The 22,766-nt window shown below is 36.3% G+C and overlaps 1 protein-coding gene across 4 annotated transcripts in view; it reads left to right on the top strand.

Moving 5' to 3' along the window:
- Window positions 1-22,766, top strand: part of adam23a (ADAM metallopeptidase domain 23a) — a 150,102-nt gene that overhangs the window by 103,451 nt on the left and 23,885 nt on the right. For 3 of the 4 annotated variants that reach the window (XM_066687608.1, XM_066687609.1, XM_066687610.1), the window contains exons 13-24: window positions 1,198-1,285; window positions 1,940-1,991; window positions 3,927-4,026; window positions 4,571-4,642; window positions 5,295-5,381; window positions 6,908-6,988; window positions 7,747-7,797; window positions 8,436-8,499; window positions 9,477-9,582; window positions 11,993-12,112; window positions 13,623-13,791; window positions 16,432-16,543. In XM_066687608.1, coding sequence (XP_066543705.1) covers window positions 1,198-1,285; window positions 1,940-1,991; window positions 3,927-4,026; window positions 4,571-4,642; window positions 5,295-5,381; window positions 6,908-6,988; window positions 7,747-7,797; window positions 8,436-8,499; window positions 9,477-9,582; window positions 11,993-12,112; window positions 13,623-13,791; window positions 16,432-16,543 — 1,102 coding nt within the window. The remainder of the gene's footprint in view (window positions 1-1,197; window positions 1,286-1,939; window positions 1,992-3,926; window positions 4,027-4,570; window positions 4,643-5,294; window positions 5,382-6,907; window positions 6,989-7,746; window positions 7,798-8,435; window positions 8,500-9,476; window positions 9,583-11,992; window positions 12,113-13,622; window positions 13,792-16,431; window positions 16,544-22,766) is intronic. The other variant, XM_066687611.1, reaches the window with a different exon arrangement.

Raw genomic sequence — 22,766 nt, 5'->3', positions numbered from 1 at the left:
AGACTGATCATTTCTTTTTCAGTGGGCAAACGTACAAAATCAGCAGAGGATCAAATACTTTTTTCCCTCACTGTAAGGGGACTTGGTATAACCCGAAATGGGTTCTAGATAAGGAGAAGGTTATCGTGAAGTTAAAAAGTGTAGAGCTGTAATTGTACTGAAATGTAGGTATAAAAGGGAATTATTGATGTCTAAGTTACTGAAAAGTATGCCTCGGAACGCTAATAAGCCATATTAATTGATCAAATGGACAAATAGTGTGTGGGTGTATGTTTCCAGTTCCAAAAATAACTCCCCAGCAAAAAACTACTCTACCTTAAAAATGACTATGATGATTTTGGGGAGTTGTCTTTTCAATATTAGAAAGCAACCTTTGGAAAGCTAACAACCCAATCTAAGACACAAACTCGTGGCATTGGGGACACTTATTTGGTTGTCTCTTCCCAGTCTGACAAATGGCTCCCCAGCATGAAACTGTTGTAGCACTATTGCACCTTAATGCCAGTATTACTTTTACAAATTCTGTTCAGTTTAACAAATTGTAGAAAATGTGTATACATTATTATTATTATTATTATTATTATTATTATTATTAAAGTTCATTATTAATATTATTTACATTAGGTAATACAATATTTTCAATTAAAATACAAGTATTTCAAGTATTTTTCTGTTTTAGACATCTTTGTAAATCTTTCCACTGTCCCGGTGTTTCGGGTTTTTTTTCTCAAAAGTTTATTTCGACTTTAAATCTCAAAACTTTTGACTTTTTTTCTCTATATATATATATTTTCTCTCTCTTAAGTGGCCCTAATGTGTAATTTTGAAAACTTTAAAAGATTTATAATCAACTTGCAAACAATTACACATTTATACAGCTGCGGTTTTACTGGAGCAATCTTGGTAAAGCACATTGCTCTAGGGTATGACAGCAGTGTCCCCCACCTGGGATTGAACCCATACCCATCCACACTGTTGCCTTAAAATGCAAAAACAAGACTAGTTCTTATAGTCACTGCTGGAATATCAAGTGAAATGGAAAGTTTCAGTAATCTATGCTCAGTCATAGTTTAATGGATTTCAGAATGAGGTGTTCCTTGCTTCCATGTGAAAAACAACATCAATAAAGAAAATTACCAAAGGGCAAATAACTTTATTTTTTTCTGATCATTTATAGCTGCTCTCTTTACTTTGTAGTATGGTTCGACATGGACAATGGCAGTTTCTTTGTCACAGAGTCTTGGTCAGAATTTGGGAATGCAGTGGGACCCAGCTTCAAAGAGAAGTATACACATTTTTTCAGTTTGTGACCTCTTTACACTGATAAAAGGAAATCAACATAAACTGTGTGCATTCAAACTTATGTTGCCTTGTGGATTTTGCTTTGCCATTTAATTTAGAGACCTAATTTCTAAATTGAACTCCTTTTTTGCTAAACTGAATCAGGTGGGAATACTGAGAGAAACCTACAAAACCTATAGAACTGCAGTCCTCCAGGACCAGGGTTCCCACACACCTTTTTAAACCTTTCAGAGTAGTCTAAACTAGGCAATTGGGTGTACAAACTGTATAATTTGTATTATTAATTTGAAAGATGTCTTTTTCCAACCTTGTAACCCCCTCCACACACCCACACACATGCTCTAAGTTGAGTAAAAGAAGAAGCATGAACATAAGTTCAAGATGTTCAAGATTTTGCAATTACATTGTTCTCTGAAGGGTTTCAGCAGTATTTAGGATGAAGAGGGTAAACTGTTCTACTATTCAGTCTTGTTCTTATTTCCATTTAAAATGTTATAAAAAAAACAGCTTTTCACAGAATATCTCATAATCTCCATACTGTATATCAATGTACACATACCATTATGATCTAACATTGCAGATTGTCAGTGTTTTGTTTGGGAAGTGCACACAGCTTTGTTCCTTTTGTTCGTTGCAGAGGAGTGTGGCTGTGCAGAGTCCTGGGTAGGATGCATCATGGAAGACACTGGGTAAAGGAGTTTGTCACTTGCATGCCAATAGTGGCCTTCAATTTTGGAACATGGAGTAAACCTGAAGACAAAGTTTAAATATACAGTGATATACTTTTGATTGAGCTTTTCAATAAAAGTAGCTTTTCATCAGGGAAACTAAAATTATATTATATTATATTAATTATATTAATATATATAGGATGTTAGTGCAGTCCACAAACTAATACAAATATTACAGATTATATTAAATGGATACATACCATACATATAATACAGATTAATGTAAATTAATCTGAACATTTATTTAATTATTCATTTTATTTCTTAGCAGATGTCTTTATCCAGGGGAAGTTAGTTTACACTAGTACAGTGGTTTTCAAACTGGTCCTGGAGTACCCTCTTCCCTGCTGGTTTTTGTTCCAACTGAGGTCTTAATTGCTTAATTGATTCCTTAATTGACCTAACAAAGCAATATACCATTCAATTAAGTAAGGTTGGAACAAAAAACAGCAGGGCAGGGGGTACTCCAGGACTGGTTTGAAAACCCATGCACTAGTACATTTTAATGCATTACAAAAGTGCTGTAATACAATCAGTACAAAATACAATTAAAAATACATCCTAGTACATAAGTGCATAAGTGCAGACATAATACAGTTAAGTTCTAAGCATGTACTAAAGAGAGGGGACGCATAGGAGAAGTCAAAGTAAAACAATAGAACAACAATACATATGTACATGGGGACATAAGGAAGCACAGTAAGAAAGGAAAAAATAAAACTAGTCTTAAATTTCTACTTTTGCCCATTGTTTTTTACTTTTTCTCAGAAACTAAAATAAATCATGCTGTAAATACAGTAAATAAATAACCGCTGTTGATACTGTTGTATGTACTTTTATTTTTAATGTGTTGTTACTTATTAACACTGTTACATGCTCTCAAAAATACCTGTTGGGTTAATCTGCAGTTTATGCAGAAAAATATTTTATTTTGTCCAGAGCAAACAGCCATGTGAGAAAGGGGACAGAGCAACACCTCTGTAGATCGGTGTTTGTATTGGTCGGAGAGGCCTATTTTATGTGTTGTCTTTGAGTGGACTCTGCTTTAACATAATCATAGAAGCTGTTCTCCTTTCCAACTGGAAGCTGATTGCAGACCTCACTTAGAGGGAGTAGCATGAGACTCTGACAGGAGCTCTCTTCAGTTCAAAGTAATCTCTCTTGCACGACTCCAATGCAAGAGTGGTGCATCTACATCTATAGGCCAAAACGCAACCATCTTGTCTCTTCTCAACTGTTTCTTTCTCTTTCCTTTCGTTCTTTCTTAGATCAGGGAGACAAAATACTTACTAAATGGAAATATAATGATAATCACAACGCTTACAAAATTACAGTCTATTTCATTTTGTACGTCCTCTAATTCAATTTTCAAGGAAGGATTAATGTCAAGTGGTTTGTGTAAAGGTGATCTGTCGTCACTCTTATGTTCTTTGTGATTAATGCAGTTTTGATTTTGCAGTACAGGCTTCTACGGAAGTCAATTGCTAGCACCTTTTCATTGATGTAAAATACCACTTCACCTTTTTTTTTATTTTTTTTCTATGTATTCAGAAATAATAACAGAACCACTCAAGGAAGTGGAGTGGATAGATAAAATAGAATTTCCTTTTTCTCCTTTTCATTATTAATCATATTTCTTTAGGCTATGTATTTACTGAACAGGAGTTTTCTTTGTGCCTTGGATCTCAAGTTCCCTGAGTAGTATGCTCATGTCTAGCCTTTTATATAAAACCAGTGTGAATCCACCACATCTAAATAAAAACTTAATTTCCCAAAGTTTTATCTGACAAAATTGGCACAACAAAAACAAGGATGTGTACATTCCTACACTTGCAATGGATTTTCTGAAAATTATGTAAATATGTCCGCATACGTTTTTTTGCTTCCTTTCAGGGTGCAGCACACACGCAAGTTTTCCAAATGCAGCATCTCAGATTACAAAGAGTTTTTACTAAAAGGGGGCGGATCGTGTCTTTTTAACCGTCCAACAAAGGTAAGTCCACAAAGGGTTTTCAATATAGGTATTCTGCTGGTCTAAACTTTTTAAATCTTCTGCTCATCATGCAATTTAGGCTGGTCTGTTGTGAATCTACATTGTAACATTCACCCTGTTCCAACATAATACATGATAATGACTACATCATAGCTGGCTGGGACAGGGACACAAAGTGCTCCTGGGCATGGGTGGGTTTCATGTCAGCCAGGATTTCCTAGGCTTCTTGCAAAAGTGACTCCTGTAGCTTTCTGGCCACAACAGATGCTAGAGAGAAATTCACCTTAGAGTGTGAGTTAAAATATTTTGTTATATGTGTAATATTTATATATATATATATATATATATATATATATATATATATATATATATATATATATATATAATCATTTCACAGAGGATTTGACATAATATTATAGCATTACATTAACACATTTGTTCAATGAGTACCTAATGTGACCTTTCAGTCTGGTTAAAGAGGAACAGACAAAGTGATCTCTCTTCATTATCTGATGCACCCTGATATTTCCTCTTTGTTTCCCAGCTTTACGAGGCCACAGAGTGTGGGAACGGTTACGTGGAAGTAGGCGAGGAGTGTGATTGTGGAATGCGAGTGGTAGGTGCTGTTACTTTTTCCTTGTGAAAGAATGTTTAACCACAAAGGACTGCTAGGAATGTGCTGTCTTTTCCTGTGTAAACGTGCATCAGGATGCTAGAGCACTGGGCCTGGAAAGCTACAGCATCTTCTAATTTGTGTTCCAAACCAACATTGAAAAAACATAAATGCACAACAAAGTATACAATTACCTATCATACTTTGCAGGAAGGTCAGATTTCGGCACTCTGGAAGCAAAAATATACATATAATTGACAATGTACATTTTATAGGTCTTTGATAATCTTGGAACATCTTAAAGGGGAACTATGGTTTTATGCATCTTGCTTGTAACAATTTATGTGTTGCAAATAGTGCATGAGATTTATTGCACATTTCCAGTTCAATTCTGTCATACCAGTACCTTTTAAAAATGAAAAAAAAAAAAACATATCAATTAATCAGAATTAAAGGTTTCCAAATCTATATAAATTGATGATTTAAGGGTGACCTATGTAGCCTGTTGAACTGAGACTTTCCAGGACCAAATGTGGAGACACCTGGCCTACACTGAATGTACTCTTTTTAGTTAATTAATTGGCTTTGTTTCCATAACTTATGTCGACTGGATTCAGACTATGTCACAGGTAGTGTTCTGTTGTTGTTGTTTAAGGAGTGCTACAGAGAGTGCTGTAAGAAATGCTCCCTTTCTAATGGAGCACACTGCAGTGATGGACCCTGCTGCAACAATACATGTCTTGTAAGTACTGAAACTGCACAAGCTTTCAGTGAAGTAATCGAAGGCAGACTTTTCCCACTTATTTTGGAATTCTGCATGCTGTGCTCTCTTAGCACGATGGCACAATGGAATTAGAGGTGCAAGCATAAAAAGTAGAGACAATAGGAGACTTTGACATTTCTGTAAAAGCACTGACTGTTATTACTCATTGTTATATCTTATGACCTTATTGAAATACAGCAGTTTTTCCCTTAACTGGCATTTTGACTTCAGTGTGTTGAGGTATTTTGTGCAACACCTTTAAAGAGAGGGAACATCCAAGGGGAAATCTAGAGAAAAACTGGAAATTTGTTGATTTAAGCAGCTGGCCACAGAAGTTAAGTTATCAGTTGAATCAATTTGTAGCTGGCCCATGCCATGACACACAGTTCGCACAGAACTTCACTTCTGCAAAGTAATTGATTAACAGACAACACCACTGGGAAATTCGCCCAAATAAATAGTTGTAAATAAGGACTGGTCCCCCAGTGCATATCCCTCTTAAGCAAATAAGAATAAGCAGAGTTGTGAATAAAAAAAAGTAACAATTTATTAGATTAAAGTAGAAAAAGTCTAAAACAGAAGACAATACATACAATATACAGTATGACAATCACCACCAGGAGGTGACCAACACTCACTTCAGCCCAGCAAGAACAGTAGGATATAATTGTAATTACATCAATGAATGAATATAAAAATGAACTAGTAAATCACTGCACACATACTTTTGTAAAGAAAACACAAGGTATAACAAAAGTGAAACAAAAGTAAGTCCAAAGAATATAAAAATAACTTAATCACTCGCTAACTGTAGAAATAGAGAAAAGTTACTGAAGAAAACAAATGCATAAAATACACGTAAGAAACAGCAGCTGACACTTGCTCCTTCTGAAAAATATAAAATCACATTTACAATGTCAGCATAATGACACAGAACAATACCTCGGGGAGTTCAACTCACCACATTACAGCAGCAGGAGATAATTTAATCGTGGCAAGGCTTTGACTACTCAACATCTATATATAATATAAATCGTTACTGTTCAGCATCACACAACCTACAAACAGTAGTAAAAATAATTACCCTCGCACTAATACAAAACTGTAAACAAATTTAAATATAATTAAAACCAAAACATACCTTCAAACAAAAGGGCAAAACTGCTCAAGTGACCTGACCTACAGAAAAATAACAGCTTGCTGACCACATTTATATATCCCGTATTAATGATAGCTCATTAGCTAAATTAACCTCACCGATTACACAATGATAGAAACAGTTCATAACTGATAAAGGGTAGGTACCTACACAACCATAGTAATACATGTTGATTAATATCCCTCACATTTTTGGAACGCTTCTAGTAATCGCTTTTTGTGGGAAATGTGTTGTGTTTACTGTTTCAGGTCTATATGATTTTCATATGAACATTTTAAAAGTTAGACCTGTTCCCTGTGTAGCAGTATATAGTGTAACAGCTACCTGTTGTCTGTTTTACCCTCAGTTTTACCCTCGAGGATATAGCTGTCGTTATGCTGTAAATGACTGTGATATCACTGAAGTGTGCACTGGAGATTCTGGACAGGTACAACTAGGGATGACTTGTATAGGCGCTGTGGAATATTTGTCTTCTCTGCACCCAAGGGTTAGAGCTTTACGGGTGTAGGTTTCATGTCAGAATTTGGGGGAGGGGCAGTCTGTGTAGCGGGGGAAGAGCAGGGGGTGCCAGAGCTTTGTCAAAGTGCCTGAAAACAGCATCCACATGGTCCTAAAGCCTGCTAGTTAGTTATTCTGCTTATCGGCGGATTTAAAAGTTCTATGATCGTAAAATTTTTAGGGTGACTGAGAGAAAATATATACTGTCTATGACACTGACACATGTACTTCAAGTGTGTGTGGGGGGGGGGCACTGTCAATATTTGGGGGGGAAACACTGCACACAACCTTTTACACTAAAGCCTATACAGTTGACCTAATATATAATTTCTAGCCTCATTGACTGAAATTCACTATACTACTACTACTACTACTACTACTACTACTAATAATAATAATAATAATAATAATATAATTAACAAAAATAGGTGGTTCAGAACACTAACAACAAAACATTTTAAGAAAATAAGTAAAGAATACATTAATGTCTTATCATGTTTTAGTGCTGAATATGAAATAAGGGCATTGAGGACATTTAAGAGTGTCTCATCATGATCTGTTCTGGTGTTACGCTTTCTGAAGTGGATGTTTCTGAAAAATAATTGTTGTTTTTTAATGAGAGAAATGTTTGAGAGAGGGCATGCTAAGTATGTTCATTGAAATATATTTAAATGTTTATTTTTCTAGTGCCCACCCAACCTACACAAGCAAGATGGGTACTATTGTAATCTCAATCAGGTATTTATTTGTACTAATAAAGTGCATCTTGAAGTTTGGATGTTGCATAACCCTGAACACACAATCATTTTAAGGATTGTGTGATACTGTGTCCAAATTATTCAGGACACTTTACAATTTTAAGATACTATTCCAAAAAAATGCATCATATGCCCCAAAATGGTTTAAGAATTGGCAAAAGAATATGTCACAGTGTATGTTCAACATCTTACCACCTTGCAATGCCTCACTAGACCATTATAATCTTGTTATACCTTTTATTAACTTTAATTTATAGATTAATGTTTATATTTTTGCAACCCTTTTAACATTGCAACATTTTGTGTAAATGTGAAACATTTTATATTATTGATTGTTAAACCATGTTAGCCACTTTGAATGAAAGTGTCTGCTAAATAACCACTATAATAATAATTTTAAGATGACGAAGAAAAAGAAAAAGAAATAAACAAACGAGCACGATGGGTGGAATGACCCTCCTCTCGTTTGTAAACTTTCTTATGTTCTAAACAATGCATTTTGATAATGACCACTGGAACAACTATGTATTACATCTGAAATCTGCTATGAAACATTGCTGTATGCTAATCCCTTACACTGGAAGTATTGCAGACATTTGTATTATGTTACTGCTGCAGGGAAGGTGCTACAATGGAGAGTGCAAGACCAGAGAAAACCAGTGCAAATATATATGGGGTCCAAGTGAGTATAAGTGTAATGTTTCAGAGACTAACACTGGTGGATTCAAGTGCATACTCAAACAAAAGTAGGGCAAATGCAAAAGTACAAACGTGAAATCCAAAAGGTGAAGTAAAGAACAGTCCAGAGATAGATTGAACAGACAAGGAGATCCAAAGGGGAGGTCATAAGGAGAAAGCAGGAGGTCAGGAACACTAATAGACAGGTGAAATATAAGGAATGCATAGAAGTGACTCTGTGAGGAAGACAAGACTTCGCAGTGACTGTACTCAAATGGGTTTAAGTACAGGGCAGAGTGAAGTCAGTGGAGCTGCTAGGGAGAATTAGAACCAATCAGTGCAGAGGGCTATTGGGACAAGTGCATGCGGTATTTAGGAATGTTAATTGGATGATTGCTTATTGAGAGAGAGCGAGATACTGGCTAGTTCAGGTGATGAGGATGACCTCAAGTGGTAAGCACTGGAAGTGCGGAGAGCAGGCCTGACAGTAAGTTGTGTCTATAAAATTGATGGGTAAAATTGCATTGTTGCATTAGTTCTGGAAAAAGGTGACATCATAAAAGAAATGAAAAGGAACTGAAAATGTCTTTGAAATTTAGACCAAAGTGACTGCAAAAACTAAAGCTTTTTAATTATCTATGAGACTATCACATATAATCATTTTACATCAACTACTGTCTTAATACAAAATACTTGTAAATAATGAGGGACAACTAGGTGGTTCTCAACCACAGGCCAGGGATGCCAGGCTTGCTCAGAGAAGGAACTTTCACCCTTAAGATTTTTACACAGATTTTTTCTCAAACAGTGGTCAATTTTGCAAGTTTTTTTACAGCAGAACTGCTCTGATAAAGCTTATCGTAGATAATTTGACCTGCAGTTGTGATTTGACTGTTTTTATCAGTGTACATTGATGGTTTACCTGAAGGGATCCCTGAACCAAAAAAGGCTGACATTCAACTGATTTCTGGTTTTGAACAGAGGCTGGTGGATCTGAAAAGTTCTGCTACGAGAAGTTGAACACAGAGGGCACCGAAAAGGGGAATTGTGGGAAAGATGGAGATAAGTGGATCCAGTGCAGCAAACAGTGAGTTTCCACATGGCAACTTCTCCTGCCCCATGCTACAATTGGAGGTCAGCTGTAATATCATTATAACAAATACTAGATTGATCAGAGTTCTAACAAGATCAAGCTTTAAATGGCATTAGCTGCTGGTTGAGGTAAATTTCTTGTTGGGAAGGTTTCAAATGTCACCTATTGGTATAATTCAATTATAGGCTGGGGGACACAAATTTATATCAGCAGTATTTGAGTGTACTGTCAGAAAATAATGTGAAAACACTAGAAACATATTATGTTTATTACTGACTGCTATCTAAACCTAAAAGAACTGTGACAAAAAAGAGATTGTCTATTACATATATTTTCAACTAAAATAAACGTGTTACAGACTAAAATATATTTTATATTATATCCCATGTATTAATGGCAATTTTGGTATATATTACACCAATAATATATACATCCATTACATTGTTACCAATAAGGATTGCATGAAAAAGTAATTTTGTACCTGAAATGCTATGAATATACAAATATATTGATTGTATCCGCTTAGTATGAACACAGCAACATTTACTGATAAGTAGCTTATAAATTGTTTACTATATATGAGGCAGAAAAGTTTTTCTGAAAATGTATGTACATGAATTCATGAGTTCCAGTTTTAATAAAAACATATTAGTATATTCCAAAAGTGAGAAAAAGCTTAGACACTTTCCAGAAAATCTACATATTTTCTGTCCAAAAAATAATAATTCTGATAATGCCCTATATCTTCACACAAATGTGTATCTCAACTTCTTTTTAATTGTTGGAATTCATGCAGTTTTCCATTTAATTATCACAAATTATTAACTTTAATTATTTAACCATTTGAAATTATCAGTTCAAGCAGAGTGGGGCTACAATTTCTGACCCTCATTCAAGTGTGTCTATACAATCTGTAGCCCGATACATTTATTCAGAAGGTCAAGAGAAAAATTATGAAGAAGGAATAATTGATTGCGGTCTATATGTGGAGGGGGCTATTGCAATATCAAGTGTTATGTGCAGAATGCAGATCTAATTCCTTATTTTGAAGGCCTTTTGAAGCTGTTCTTTGGTTTGAAGTAAGTTATAATCAAAGGTATGCTTTTAATAGTCTCTACTCCAAAGCATCTCCAATGCTTTAATTATGCCTACAGAGCTGGGGCATCTGCATGTACTCTTACTGTCTGCCTATTATTATCAATCTAGCATTAATTACATTATATTTTGTAGCACACTTGCATGTTCTCTCTGGCGGCTTTCTATGTATGGCATCAAACACTGAAACCTCATGGCTGGCTGAATGATAATTGTTCTGTGCTGGTGGAACTAGATCTTCATCTGGTAATTATTTTCAAACAGATGACATTCCTCAGTTTCATGAGCAGGCCAACTTTCTAAAAGCTGACCAACATGCAGTACTAGATGTTTACAAAGAGTAATTAAGTATTGTATTTTTTCAGAAGCAAAAATCTCATGCATTATAAATATGTCATACGCTTGTCTAACAGGCAGATCATTGTATTATTATAAAAAAAAAATTGTCAAACATAAAAGCACAGTAAGGCACAGGACTGTAAGTAAGTACAGTAAGCCTGTTTTAGTAAATTGACCTTCACAGTATACTCAATGCATAGGACATACTGTAACAAGATAGATATTCATAGTCAATACATTTGAGTATGACATTATTATACAAAATATTTTATTAGCTTTACCATTAAGATATATACATTTCTATCTCTCAGATCTGATTTAATTAAAATTACAGTATGGCAAGGAAACTTAGTGGCACATCTGAAATAAAAACTGTGCCAGGATTGAAAGTTGTCTTTGATACTCTGGATTGAGGTGGTTTCTATTCATTATGTTTGAGACGTGAGACAGATGTTCTCAGTTGTCAAATATTTGCTGGTGCTCTAATTTTAAAGATTTATGGAAACAAATCCTGATGTCTTCTGCTAAGAAACACCAGAGAGTTGTTCACTGCCAGATTATTTCACATGCAGTGTGCAACTCCTCCCCCTTTTAAATCTTCATAGAGAGACAAGAGAGAGGTATTTCAGGAGAGCTGGGATTCTCCCTGGAAGTGGGAGAAAGGCAGGTCTTGAGTCTTTAATAAAGTGCAGAAAAGGAACATTGATTATGTACTGTATTAATCATTAATATTATAGCTTCAGAATACAACAAACAAATAAATTATATGTCATCTTAATACTAGTATAATAGAATAGTAGGAAATGGAATGTCTCATTTGGATAATTATGTTTTCATGACATAGTCTTCAATTGACCTTTAAGATTTATGATCTTGAGATTAAGGACTTTAAGAATTATTCTTTAATATAAAATGATGATGGTGAAAACCAAGCTGTCGCTGACTGGGTACACTTGCTGTATTTTACTAGTGATGTGTTCTGCGGTTACCTTCTCTGCTCCAACATTGGGCGTACACCACGTGTTGGCCTAATGAAGGGTGATGTCACTCCAGCCTCCTTCAACCATCAGGGAAGACTTGTGGAATGCAGGTAAGAGGATATTCTCATTTGATATTAAGATCATGTACTTTTAAGACTGAAAACAAGAGACATGATATAAAGTCTGGAACTACCTATCCAGTTATGTTCTTGAAGAGATCCTTTAAGATCCACTTGAGCTCTAGATCACTGATCTAATTACTAAGGTTTTAATTGATCGATATGGTTGATTAGACTTTCCTTAAAACTAAATCCAGCTTTTCTTAAGATATTTTGGCATCAGAATATAGAATTAACACTGTAGCAAGTACTGGGTTTCAGAGTGTCTGGAATGAGGAAAATAGTTCAAATAAGAGAAATATTGTCCTAATGCAAATCCACTTTCAAGTACTGATTTTCTCATCTGCAGCTGGCAGATGACTTTGTTTTAGGCAGACCTTGTTTTAAGAAAAATATAGAAGAGATCCTGGCAGTAGTAGGCTACTAGGAACACAACAAGTGTGATGGGGCCTTCTCTCACTGACAGTCTTTCTTATGTTCTTGTGGTGTAATGTGCAGTTTTCTTAGTTGTTGATGCTCACTTTTTCATTTACTTAAGCATCCTTCACAAAGGTTGCTACAGAGCACTTCAAGATTAAAATAACACTATAAGATAGCAATTAATTCAAAATGTAAAAGTAAACCATAAGGCTGAGAGGATAGACAAACAAAGACTCCTATAGGATGACAGACTTTATTAGGAGAAAATAAATCTCTGGGGGTCCATGGCTTAAGGCCTATGCCTGAGGGTTCCCTCCCCTCCAGGCAATAAACATAAACATAAACAGGCAGCATGAAGATCAGAAAGTTCTTATATAGTGCTACTATCAGTAGGGCTGTGCGATATGACGATATATATATATCGTGTGATGATAGAAAAAAACCCTCTATTGTTTCATATTATGCGCTATTGTTTATTTCGTTGTGTCGCAAATCCCACTCTTTACGGCAATATTTTTTGTCATTTGGACGACGCTTTGCGTTCTTCCCGGTTCTTCCACACATTCCGGATGCAGGCAAGAAATGTGCATTCAGAAACAAACAAACATGGAGGAGAGTGAACTCGACACAGAATAACCAACATAACCAAAAGATACTTTAATGCACAAGCGCACACGTTCCGCCCCGCTCTCATCGCCGGGATAAACTCGATCTGCAAGCACCCCCGACAATACGCCATTGCACCCCCCACCCCCGCTAATTTAGATGTATATAATTTGTATAACATTACAATAATAAAGTTTGTTTGCATTTTAATACATTGGAAAGTAATGCAAACAGATGCAAAAAGTTTTTATTTTCTTTTTATTAAGATGGTGAAGTGGTACAACAGTTTTTATGATTATTATTATTATTATTATTATTATTATTATTATTATTATTATTATTATTATTATTATTATAACTATTTTGTATTAATACGTGCTGTACCGGTAAGCAGAATCGAAATACGACAGTCAGAGAAGAAATGTACCTGTCTCTCTCTCTCTCTCTCTCTCTCTCTCAACTTCTCTTTGTCCAGTGGGGGCCATGTGCTCCTGGATGACGAGACAGATCTGGGATATGTGGAAGACGGGACTCCTTGTGGTCCATCCATGATGTGCCTTGACAGGAAGTGCTTGCCAATACAGTCCTTAAACATGAGCAACTGTCCCAGTGGCTCAAATGGGCAGGTGTGCTCTGCCCATGGGGTGAGTTGTGTGGGGCAAACAAAACTCCATTAAATTATATATATTCTGATATTTTTAATTAGTATATACTTGTGTACTTTTAATTAAGCTGTGTTGAGTGTTTCTTGCAAAGTATTCTACCTTGTTATGATTAGTGTATTGGCTATACAATCAATTTGATCCTTCAGTCTACAATCAGACTGAATCTGATAACTGCATCGTTAATGCATTTGTTTGCCACAGAAATGTTTCACTTGGAACGTAGAAAAACAAGAAACAAACACTTATTCTTAGTCTTATGCCTTCATGTATCTGCCTTTAAGGTTCATTTTTCAGTTTTGGTTTTCAGTTTGTTTAGCTCCTTTATTTGTTTAGCAGCTTTGTTTCTGTCAAGTAGAGCTCCTATATATGACTTAAAGCTAGGGTGTGCAATCTTTTCCAGAAACATTTTTGTTATACTGTTTGAAAGTCTCTTCACATCCTGATAGCAATCAATAATTTAAGTGGTCTAAATGTGTATATATATATATATATATATATATATATATATATATCCGAATGTAATGATAGGATGTCCTTCCTGTCTGTCAATTTATATTTGCATACCGCCGCGCAACTAGTTCGTGCAGACAGTCACACGTCATCAGTGCAGGTTCCTTGACGCTGTGCAGAGCGAGCGCGAGAATCGAAGGCAAGCCGCAGCTGCCTAATGTTCCTCCTGAACCACCAATAAAATAAACAAGAAAAGAAAGACTGTGTTAGAAACTTCTACAATGAAAAAACATCTGGATCAAGATCGTGCTTAAAAGCAGAATTAACATCGGCGTTGCATTTCCACACTGGAGGCAACTGCAGGACTCAGAGGGTCTGAAAATTGATGCCATGGTTGCGGTTTTTCTTTTGGACATATTTTCTTTTGATATATTTTGTTAATGTAATGAAGTTTTTAGCTCTTGTAGTGTGAATGAGACATGAGATAATCTGAAACCGTTGCGATCGATTCCACCAACACGTCTCACGTCACACTACAAAACTTTTAGCAAAATTTTAACCTGATTTGGCCCTCCCAACAAATCTGCACTGATCATGATGACAAACAGCTTGGTCGGGGTGCGTGCCCCCTACCGATGAGCGTGTAGTGTGACACGGTTCACGATGCAATTCCCTGCCCTCCAATCCAATCGTAAGCTAGTCAGAGCCACTACGGTTTTATCAAACATTTAATATTTACAACTTAAATCTGCATGGGTAAGATGATCAGCTACACATTCTGAGAACGGAGATCGGCAGCAGTCAATGAGAGTCATTTGAAAAAAAACTAAAAGAAGAATAAACATGACAAGAGTATTTGATTTTCATAAGTATTTATTCAAATACTTCAAATAACAATGGTTATTTTGGGGTATGTTATTTAAAAATACAGGGAAAATAATATTTTCAAATACAAATACCAATTAGTATCTGTAATTGACCAATGTCTGTACAAAATATTGATAACTACAATGTGATGATCATACTATGTGATGAATATAGCCTATCACTGTTGTTCACCTCCAGCTCTCACAGCAGAGTATACAGGCCATATTGTCCTTGCCTCCTCAGGGATGTCTTCACCCACATTCACTTTTCGCTAAGCTTTTTGTGTTTGTCGGCACAGACGATTGCAAACAGCAGCAGTGGCGAGCTTGTGAGTGTCCAGGTCCATGTTTGTTAACATTTTCTCTGGATGGATCATGCATGTTTCTGTGAGATTTGGGGAGTCTTGAGGCTCTTTTGGAGCTCCCAATGACAAAGGATTTCTGATTTCATTGTTTGACCCCATGTTCTTAAACTATTCTGCGATGTGCACTTCACAAAGCAAAAACATAAATTCGGTGAAAGCCGGTTGTTAACTCAACAAGTGCCTCGGACTGCCCTGTGATTCGATTGCCAAGGTCACAACACTGGCAGCAGAGTGATTTGCCTCCATACTTGCTTGCCTCTTCCTCTTCAGGTTGAGAGGCCACATCATGGTGTCTCTTTGCCAGAGACTCCTGTGCCTTCTCGCAGCTGTGTCGCAAACACTGCTGCTCAGCTTCCTGAGGATGAGACCCTTACAGTTGTGGTTTTGTGCACTGAGAATGCAACCATGACACAATCGCTGTGAGTGACAGTTACTCAGGCATGTTGGAAGGCGCTCCATTGGTGGTGGAGCACTCTGAACCTCATCCTTGGTTTGACAATCTGTCATAGAGTAGTTAATGGGCGGGGAGTCCAAGGTCAGTTTATGGAGCCCTACAGAGTTCTCCACATCAATGCACTGGAACTCTAGGCGATGTTCCTCGGTCTCCTGCACTTCTTGCCAGTCCTTCAGGACAGGCACATGTTGATAAGGATGGACAGTTGGTGGGTGCCAACATCAACAAGCAATGGGGTTTCTGATTCCTTTATCTAGTCAATAACTTCACAAGAATATTGTTGTGGCCCTCGCACTGTACAGCAATCCAAAAACATCCACAAGATAGCCAAGGTTGGAATTCCATATGTAAGGAAACAATACCTGCAATTTTTGGTTTGTGCATTTTAGAAAAAATCACTCAGTTCATTGCAAAGCTCAAAAACTTTCTCCAGTACTTTATAAATTGCCTTGAATACGGATGTGTTTTCTTTCCTCTCTTACAGGTCTGCAATAATGAAGCTACCTGTACCTGTGAGAGCACTTGGGCTGGTACAGACTGCAGCATGCCGGACCCCATTAAAGAGCCCACTGCCAGCGAAGATGATGGCCCCAAGGGTTTGTTAGATTCATTTCAGTTTCAGTCTGTTGTGTTAAACTCTTAACCACTTTTTTAATGCTTCCAATAACATAAAACTATAACGTCTTAACTGCCCATTCACTTTTCAATGAACAAAAGGTGTAACACTCTTCCAATGTATAGGGAGAATAATGTTTGGGGATTTTATGTACTGGGGGTAATTTGACACATATGGACTCTTTAACTTGGGTCTTGGAAGTGTTATTTAGGTTTGTTTGTTTTACTTTTCAGGGTTTAAGATTTAATTGTATTAATTTGATCTACCCATATATTTTTTTCTCTTTGAAACATGGTTATTTGTGATATGCACCTTTGTCAAAACTACCTAGCAGCCCCTGAGATGGTGCATGCTGAGTATTCATTTAGATATATATTGATTAAAGGTAAACATTTAAATACAAATACAATATTTAATATTAACTAGGGTTACCATTTAATCAGTAAAGAGATCCCCAGTAACAATAAATACTGCTAATTATGCTAAGGCATAATGCCTGTGCAATGGTCAAAATGGAATAGAACAGACCCAATTGCGTAAATGAGTTACAACAAAAATGTTACAACTCTCCCCTACACTTGGAAGATTGTACTAACCCCACATTATGGGACTGGCCTTTAGGCAAAGTGGGTCTATTGCTTGTATAAGGCTGTATAAATCAGGTGCTCTTAGCTGTGATTCATCCAGATGAAGATCAATAAACATTATTTGCAATCCAGAGATTTTTATCCAGGTGTTTTCATAGTATTAAAAATATTTCAGGGCATGCCTGATAATCTTTGCCTAGGTTTCACATATATACTGTATTTGTGTATAGGAAATCAATAAGCAATTGGCAGAAAGATCCCGTTTCTCAAACAGTCTCTCTCTCTCTCTCTCTCTATATATATATATATATATATATATATAGAGAGAGAGAGATACTATATATACACTCACCAAAAGGATTATTAGGAACACCATACTAATACTGTGTTTGACCCCCTTTCGCCTTCAGAACTGCCTTAATTCTACGTGGCATTGATTCAACAAGGTGCTGAAAGCATTCTTTAGAAATGTTGGCCCATATTGATAGGATAGCATCTTGCAGTTGATGGAGATTTGTGGGATGCACATCCAGGGCACGAAGCTCCCGTTCCACCACATCCCAAAGATGCTCTATTGGGTTGAGATCTGGTGACTGTGGGGGCCAGTTTAGTACAGTGAACTCATTGTCATGTTCAAGAAACCAATTTGAAATGATTCGACCTTTGTGACATGGTGCATTATCCTGCTGGAAGTAGCCATCAGAGGATGGGTACATGGTGGTCATAAAGGGATGGACATGGTCAGAAACAATGCTCAGGTAGGCCGTGGCATTTAAACGATGCCCAATTGGCACTAAGGGGCCTAAAGTGTGCCAAGAAAACATCCCCCACACCATTACACCACCACCACCAGCCTGCACAGTGGTAACAAGGCATGATGGATCCATGTTCTCATTCTGTTTACGCCAAATTATGACTCTACCATCTGAATGTCTCAACAGAAATCGAGACTCATCAGACCAGGCAACATTTTTCCAGTCTTCAACTGTCCAATTTTGGTGAGCTTGTTTGTAGTGGAGATGAGTGGTACCCGGTGGGGTCTTCTGCTGTTGTAGCCCATCCGCCTCAAGGTTGTACGTGTTGTGGCTTCACAAATGCTTTGCTGCATACCTCGGTTGTAACGAGTGGTTATTTCAGTCAAAGTTGCTCTTCTATCAGCTTGAATCAGTCGGCCCATTCTCCTCTGACTTCTAGCATCAACAAGGCATTTTCGCCCACAGGACTGCCGCATACTGGATGTTTTTCCCTTTTCACACCATTCTTTGTAAACCCTAGAAATGGTTGTGCGTGAAAATCCCAGTAACTGAGCAGATTGTGAAATACTCAGACCGGCCCGTCTGGCACCAACAACCATGCCACGCTCAAAATTGCTTAAATCACCTTTCTTTCCCATTCAGACATTCAGTTTGGAGTTCAGGAGATTGTCTTGACCAGGACCACACCCCTAAATGCATTGAAGCAACTGCCATGTGATTGGTTGGTTAGATAATTGCATTAATGAGAAATTGAACAGGTGTTCCTAATAATCCTTTAGGTGAGTGTAGATATAGTAGTGTATATTAATTATATTGTTTTCTTGTAAACCTTGTGTTATTTCATGACATACAGTGCCTTGCAAATGTATTCACCTTTCTGCAGTTCCCACATTTTGTTGGAATCATTAATCAAATAGAAATATATTTACACAATCTATACAACTGATTAACCTGATATTATGTAAATAAGTTAGAATCTCAGTTGCATAAGTATTTAACCCCTTTGCTACGGCAACCTTAAATCAGCTTAAGATTTGTTTGAAAGGTTAAATAATTAATGTTATTGTCTGTCTCTGTGTAATCAAAGTAGTTCAACTTCCTCAGTTAAATGTTGAATTTCACGTCACAACTCACATAGTGATGACAAACCAAACATCTAAACTAGTCAGGCAAAAGTCGTAGAGAAGCACAGATCATGAGAAGGTTACAAGAAAATATCAAAGTCACTGAATACGGTGAAGACCATCATTAACAAACTGTTGCTTCATACCACCCAGTCACTACCCATATAATTTTAGAAATAATTATAAGTCATTACAAGTTACTGGTAAATGACACAGAATACAGTATTGTAATAAATATTACCATCCAACAGTGTGTAATATACCAACAAAACTGTTAAACATGAGAACATTTAAATAGATTAAAAAGTTATGTCTGCCTTGGAGAGCAAATCAACACAAATGGGATCTAATGGAATAAATCAAAAGAGTGAAAATGGGATGGAGTACATTTGGAAGAAATGGCATGCTATTAACACTAGAACCGCAGAGTGCGGCTGCTTTTTAAAACAGCTGTGAGACGAAAATGAAAAACCAGCAGTTGGATTAAAGTAAATTGTCATGGCAGAAACACTGCATTTACATTTAAAATGTTTTTTTTCAAAACGAGTGCATATCTATAATCATGAAAAAAAACGTGATAAAATAAACTTAACACAATAAACTGTAAACAGGTACAGAAATTGTTATGCACATATGTCTGCTATAAGCAGACTTATGTAATTATAAAATATAAATAACCAGTTATTAAAAATAGCATAAACTAAAAATATAATATGCAATGTGAGTGCTTTGAAATGGCTCCGTCTGTTTTATAGCTGTTTAGCCTATATCAATGCACTTTTCAACACTACTGTGCATTTGACACAGACAGCTTGTGTTGCATTTAGCAACTTGGCAGTGTCTTTATTCCAAGTGCCAGTTTGCACAGTGCTGGCCAAATGGTGAATTGTATTGCCAACAGCAGTCTTATATCAGCCAGCCTGTCACCAGCCCTACACCTAATACAAAATAATTAGTATACAAGATCAAAAAAGTGACTGGTGACAGGTGATCAAACAGGAGGCGTTGATCCAAAGACCTGGGTTTGCAACGTGATTGAGAATTTAATTCCAAGAGCTGATCAGAGGACAGGCAGAGGAGAGCTATATCAGGTGTTATTCCTGAATTGTGTATATTTTGTGCCTGCTAATAAAATTAACAATGATAAAATATAATATATGATGTGTAGAAATTAATGTGTTTCAGCACTCAACAAGATTATAATTCTTTCACAATGACTGATTTCATTACAAAGCCCAGATTGTCAGCTGTATTATAGCCTACCGCATAAACTGCAGTCTGGAAGAGGAAAGTGTTTATAACTTATGCATTTTGACAGGTTTACAGCTGAAACAATGTTTAGGTATTTAATTCAAATATTTAGTAAGACATAACAACAGACATGCGAGAGAAATTCACAGAGATACACAGATATTTGCATTTGAATTGCAAAAGCCTCTCAAAAAGCGGCTGTGGTGGTGCTGGTGTTAAAAGGAAATTTGCTTGAAGAGAAAAATATTTCTCTTCATACTACCAGTGCTCACTTTTGGCTCTGAAACCTGGTCACTAAATGCAAAAATTACACAGAAACTAGAAACAACACAAAATAACATGGAAAGATGCATGCTTGGAATAACAAGAAGAGGTAGAAAAGCAAATAAATAGATCAAAGAATAAACCATGGTATATGATTATTTAAAGCATGAAAATGTTAAAATGGCAATGCCCGGACATACTGCAAAGAGAACAGATGAAATATGGGTAAAAGAAGATGTATAATGGATCCAAAGGGATGAAAAAATTCCTAGACGAAGACCACATAAAAGATAGGAAGATTAAATAAAAAGATTTGCTGACAATTTCAACATCTTGGGGAGGCCTTCATCCAACAGTGGATCAATAAAATCTGCTGCTGATGATTTTATTTATATATATATATATATATATATATATATATATATATATATATATATATTTATACAAATATGTGTGTAAGTGAATATGGATTTCAAGCTAAAATAGAAGCATCAACTTTTTTTGTCAGCTCTATTGGCTTGGGGTTAAATAACTTGTTTAGAAAGAAAATATGGAGTTAATGCACTAAATCACAAAAGCCAAACTGCAAATAAAGATCCAGTCATTCATCCATTCTTCATTTTCCATTTCTCCATGTTTTTCTGTGCCTCAAAGTAAATAAAGAATAATTACATATTATATTATAATTCTCCCTAGTTACAGTGTATTTACATATTTACAAAATCTGTAGTTACTCATAAGTACAGAGTAATTATGCATTATTACAATGATTAACAGTATATGTAAGTACACAATTGTAATGGCATTTGTAACTACAGTTTGAGGTACATTTGATACGATTGCTGAGCGTATAAATACTACCGATGCATTTGATCCGGATCAGAAATGGCAGTGTTAATGCACCTGTTGTTGTGTTCTTGGAAGAAGGTACCCACAGACTGTAAGCATACTTGGATAAAGGGTTTATTATGAGAAAAATACACAAGCTACTGTTGGTCATAGTCTATGCCAAAATAAAGAATGCTAGACAGTAACAACAATAACTGCATGAAGTCAAACAGCTCTACATTAGTGTGCTCATTAGTGTGACTGTTCTGACACTCTCCTGCCAGATAATAACTTCATAACTTCTCTTTTAACCACCCCTGTCTCACAGGTACCTGCCAACTGCAAGCATGTATATGCATTCTCACAATTAACAGACCCCAAGGGGACCGACAGATATTACTAAAAGTATGAAGATATACACAGACACACCCCACAGCCATGAGCAATACTGTCCTATTACTGCCTTAATGTAGTGATAGAAGTTGGTCTATGATGTGGTCTGCTTCTGATTTGCTGTTTTCTGTTCATCAAATTGTATTGACATGAGTATGCAGTATGTATTAGTGGACATAATGTCTCCGTATGGTATCTATTCTCTGGTATAATGCAGTTGGAGGCTTTTCACACATATTTTATTGGGATTTTCTGTCATTGATCTACACAAATTATTACATAATGTCGATGTTTTATATTTTATAAGTTTTTAAGTTTATAAGTTTTATATTGCATAAGTATTCACCACCTTTGCTATGACGCACTTTAATAAGCTATGACTAAATACATCTGATTCTGGAAGGCCCCATAATATGTCAGAGAGCATATTCAAATAACCACTGCACCATGAAGACCAAGGAGCTTTCTCCCTGAGAACACCATACCCACAGTAAAGCATGGTAGTGTCAGCATCATCTTAGGGGGGTGATTTTCATTGGCAGGGACTGGGAAACCTGTCAGGATTGAGGGCAAGATGGATGGAGCAAAATATAGGAAAATCCTAGAGGAAAACCTGCTTTAGTCTGTAAGAGAACTTGGACTGTGAAGGAGGTTCACCTTTCAACAAGACAGTGATTCTAAACACACAGCCAAAACTACACTAGAGTGGTGTACTAGAATCTGAGTGTCATAGAAATGCCCAGTCAAAGCTCAGACCTCAATCATCATCATCATCATCATCATCATCATCATCCATTTTTATTTATAGAGCACAATTCATATAAACACACTTTACATAAACATAATTCTTAAAAACAGTACAAGTTTTTAAGTAGCCTCTCTAAAGGGGAGAGTATTCCATAATTTGGCAGCATAAACGCTAAATACAATCTCAGATTATTTTTAAATTTTGTTTAAGGAACAAAGTTGACCAGTTGACCTTAAAGAGCGAGATGGAGCAT

Source organism: Amia ocellicauda, chromosome 16 (assembly GCF_036373705.1).
Source record: "Amia ocellicauda isolate fAmiCal2 chromosome 16, fAmiCal2.hap1, whole genome shotgun sequence".
NCBI classification, from domain to species: Eukaryota; Metazoa; Chordata; class Actinopteri; order Amiiformes; family Amiidae; genus Amia; species Amia ocellicauda.
Note: the sequence above shows the minus strand (reverse complement) of the source record. Positions and strands in the feature narration are given on the sequence as shown.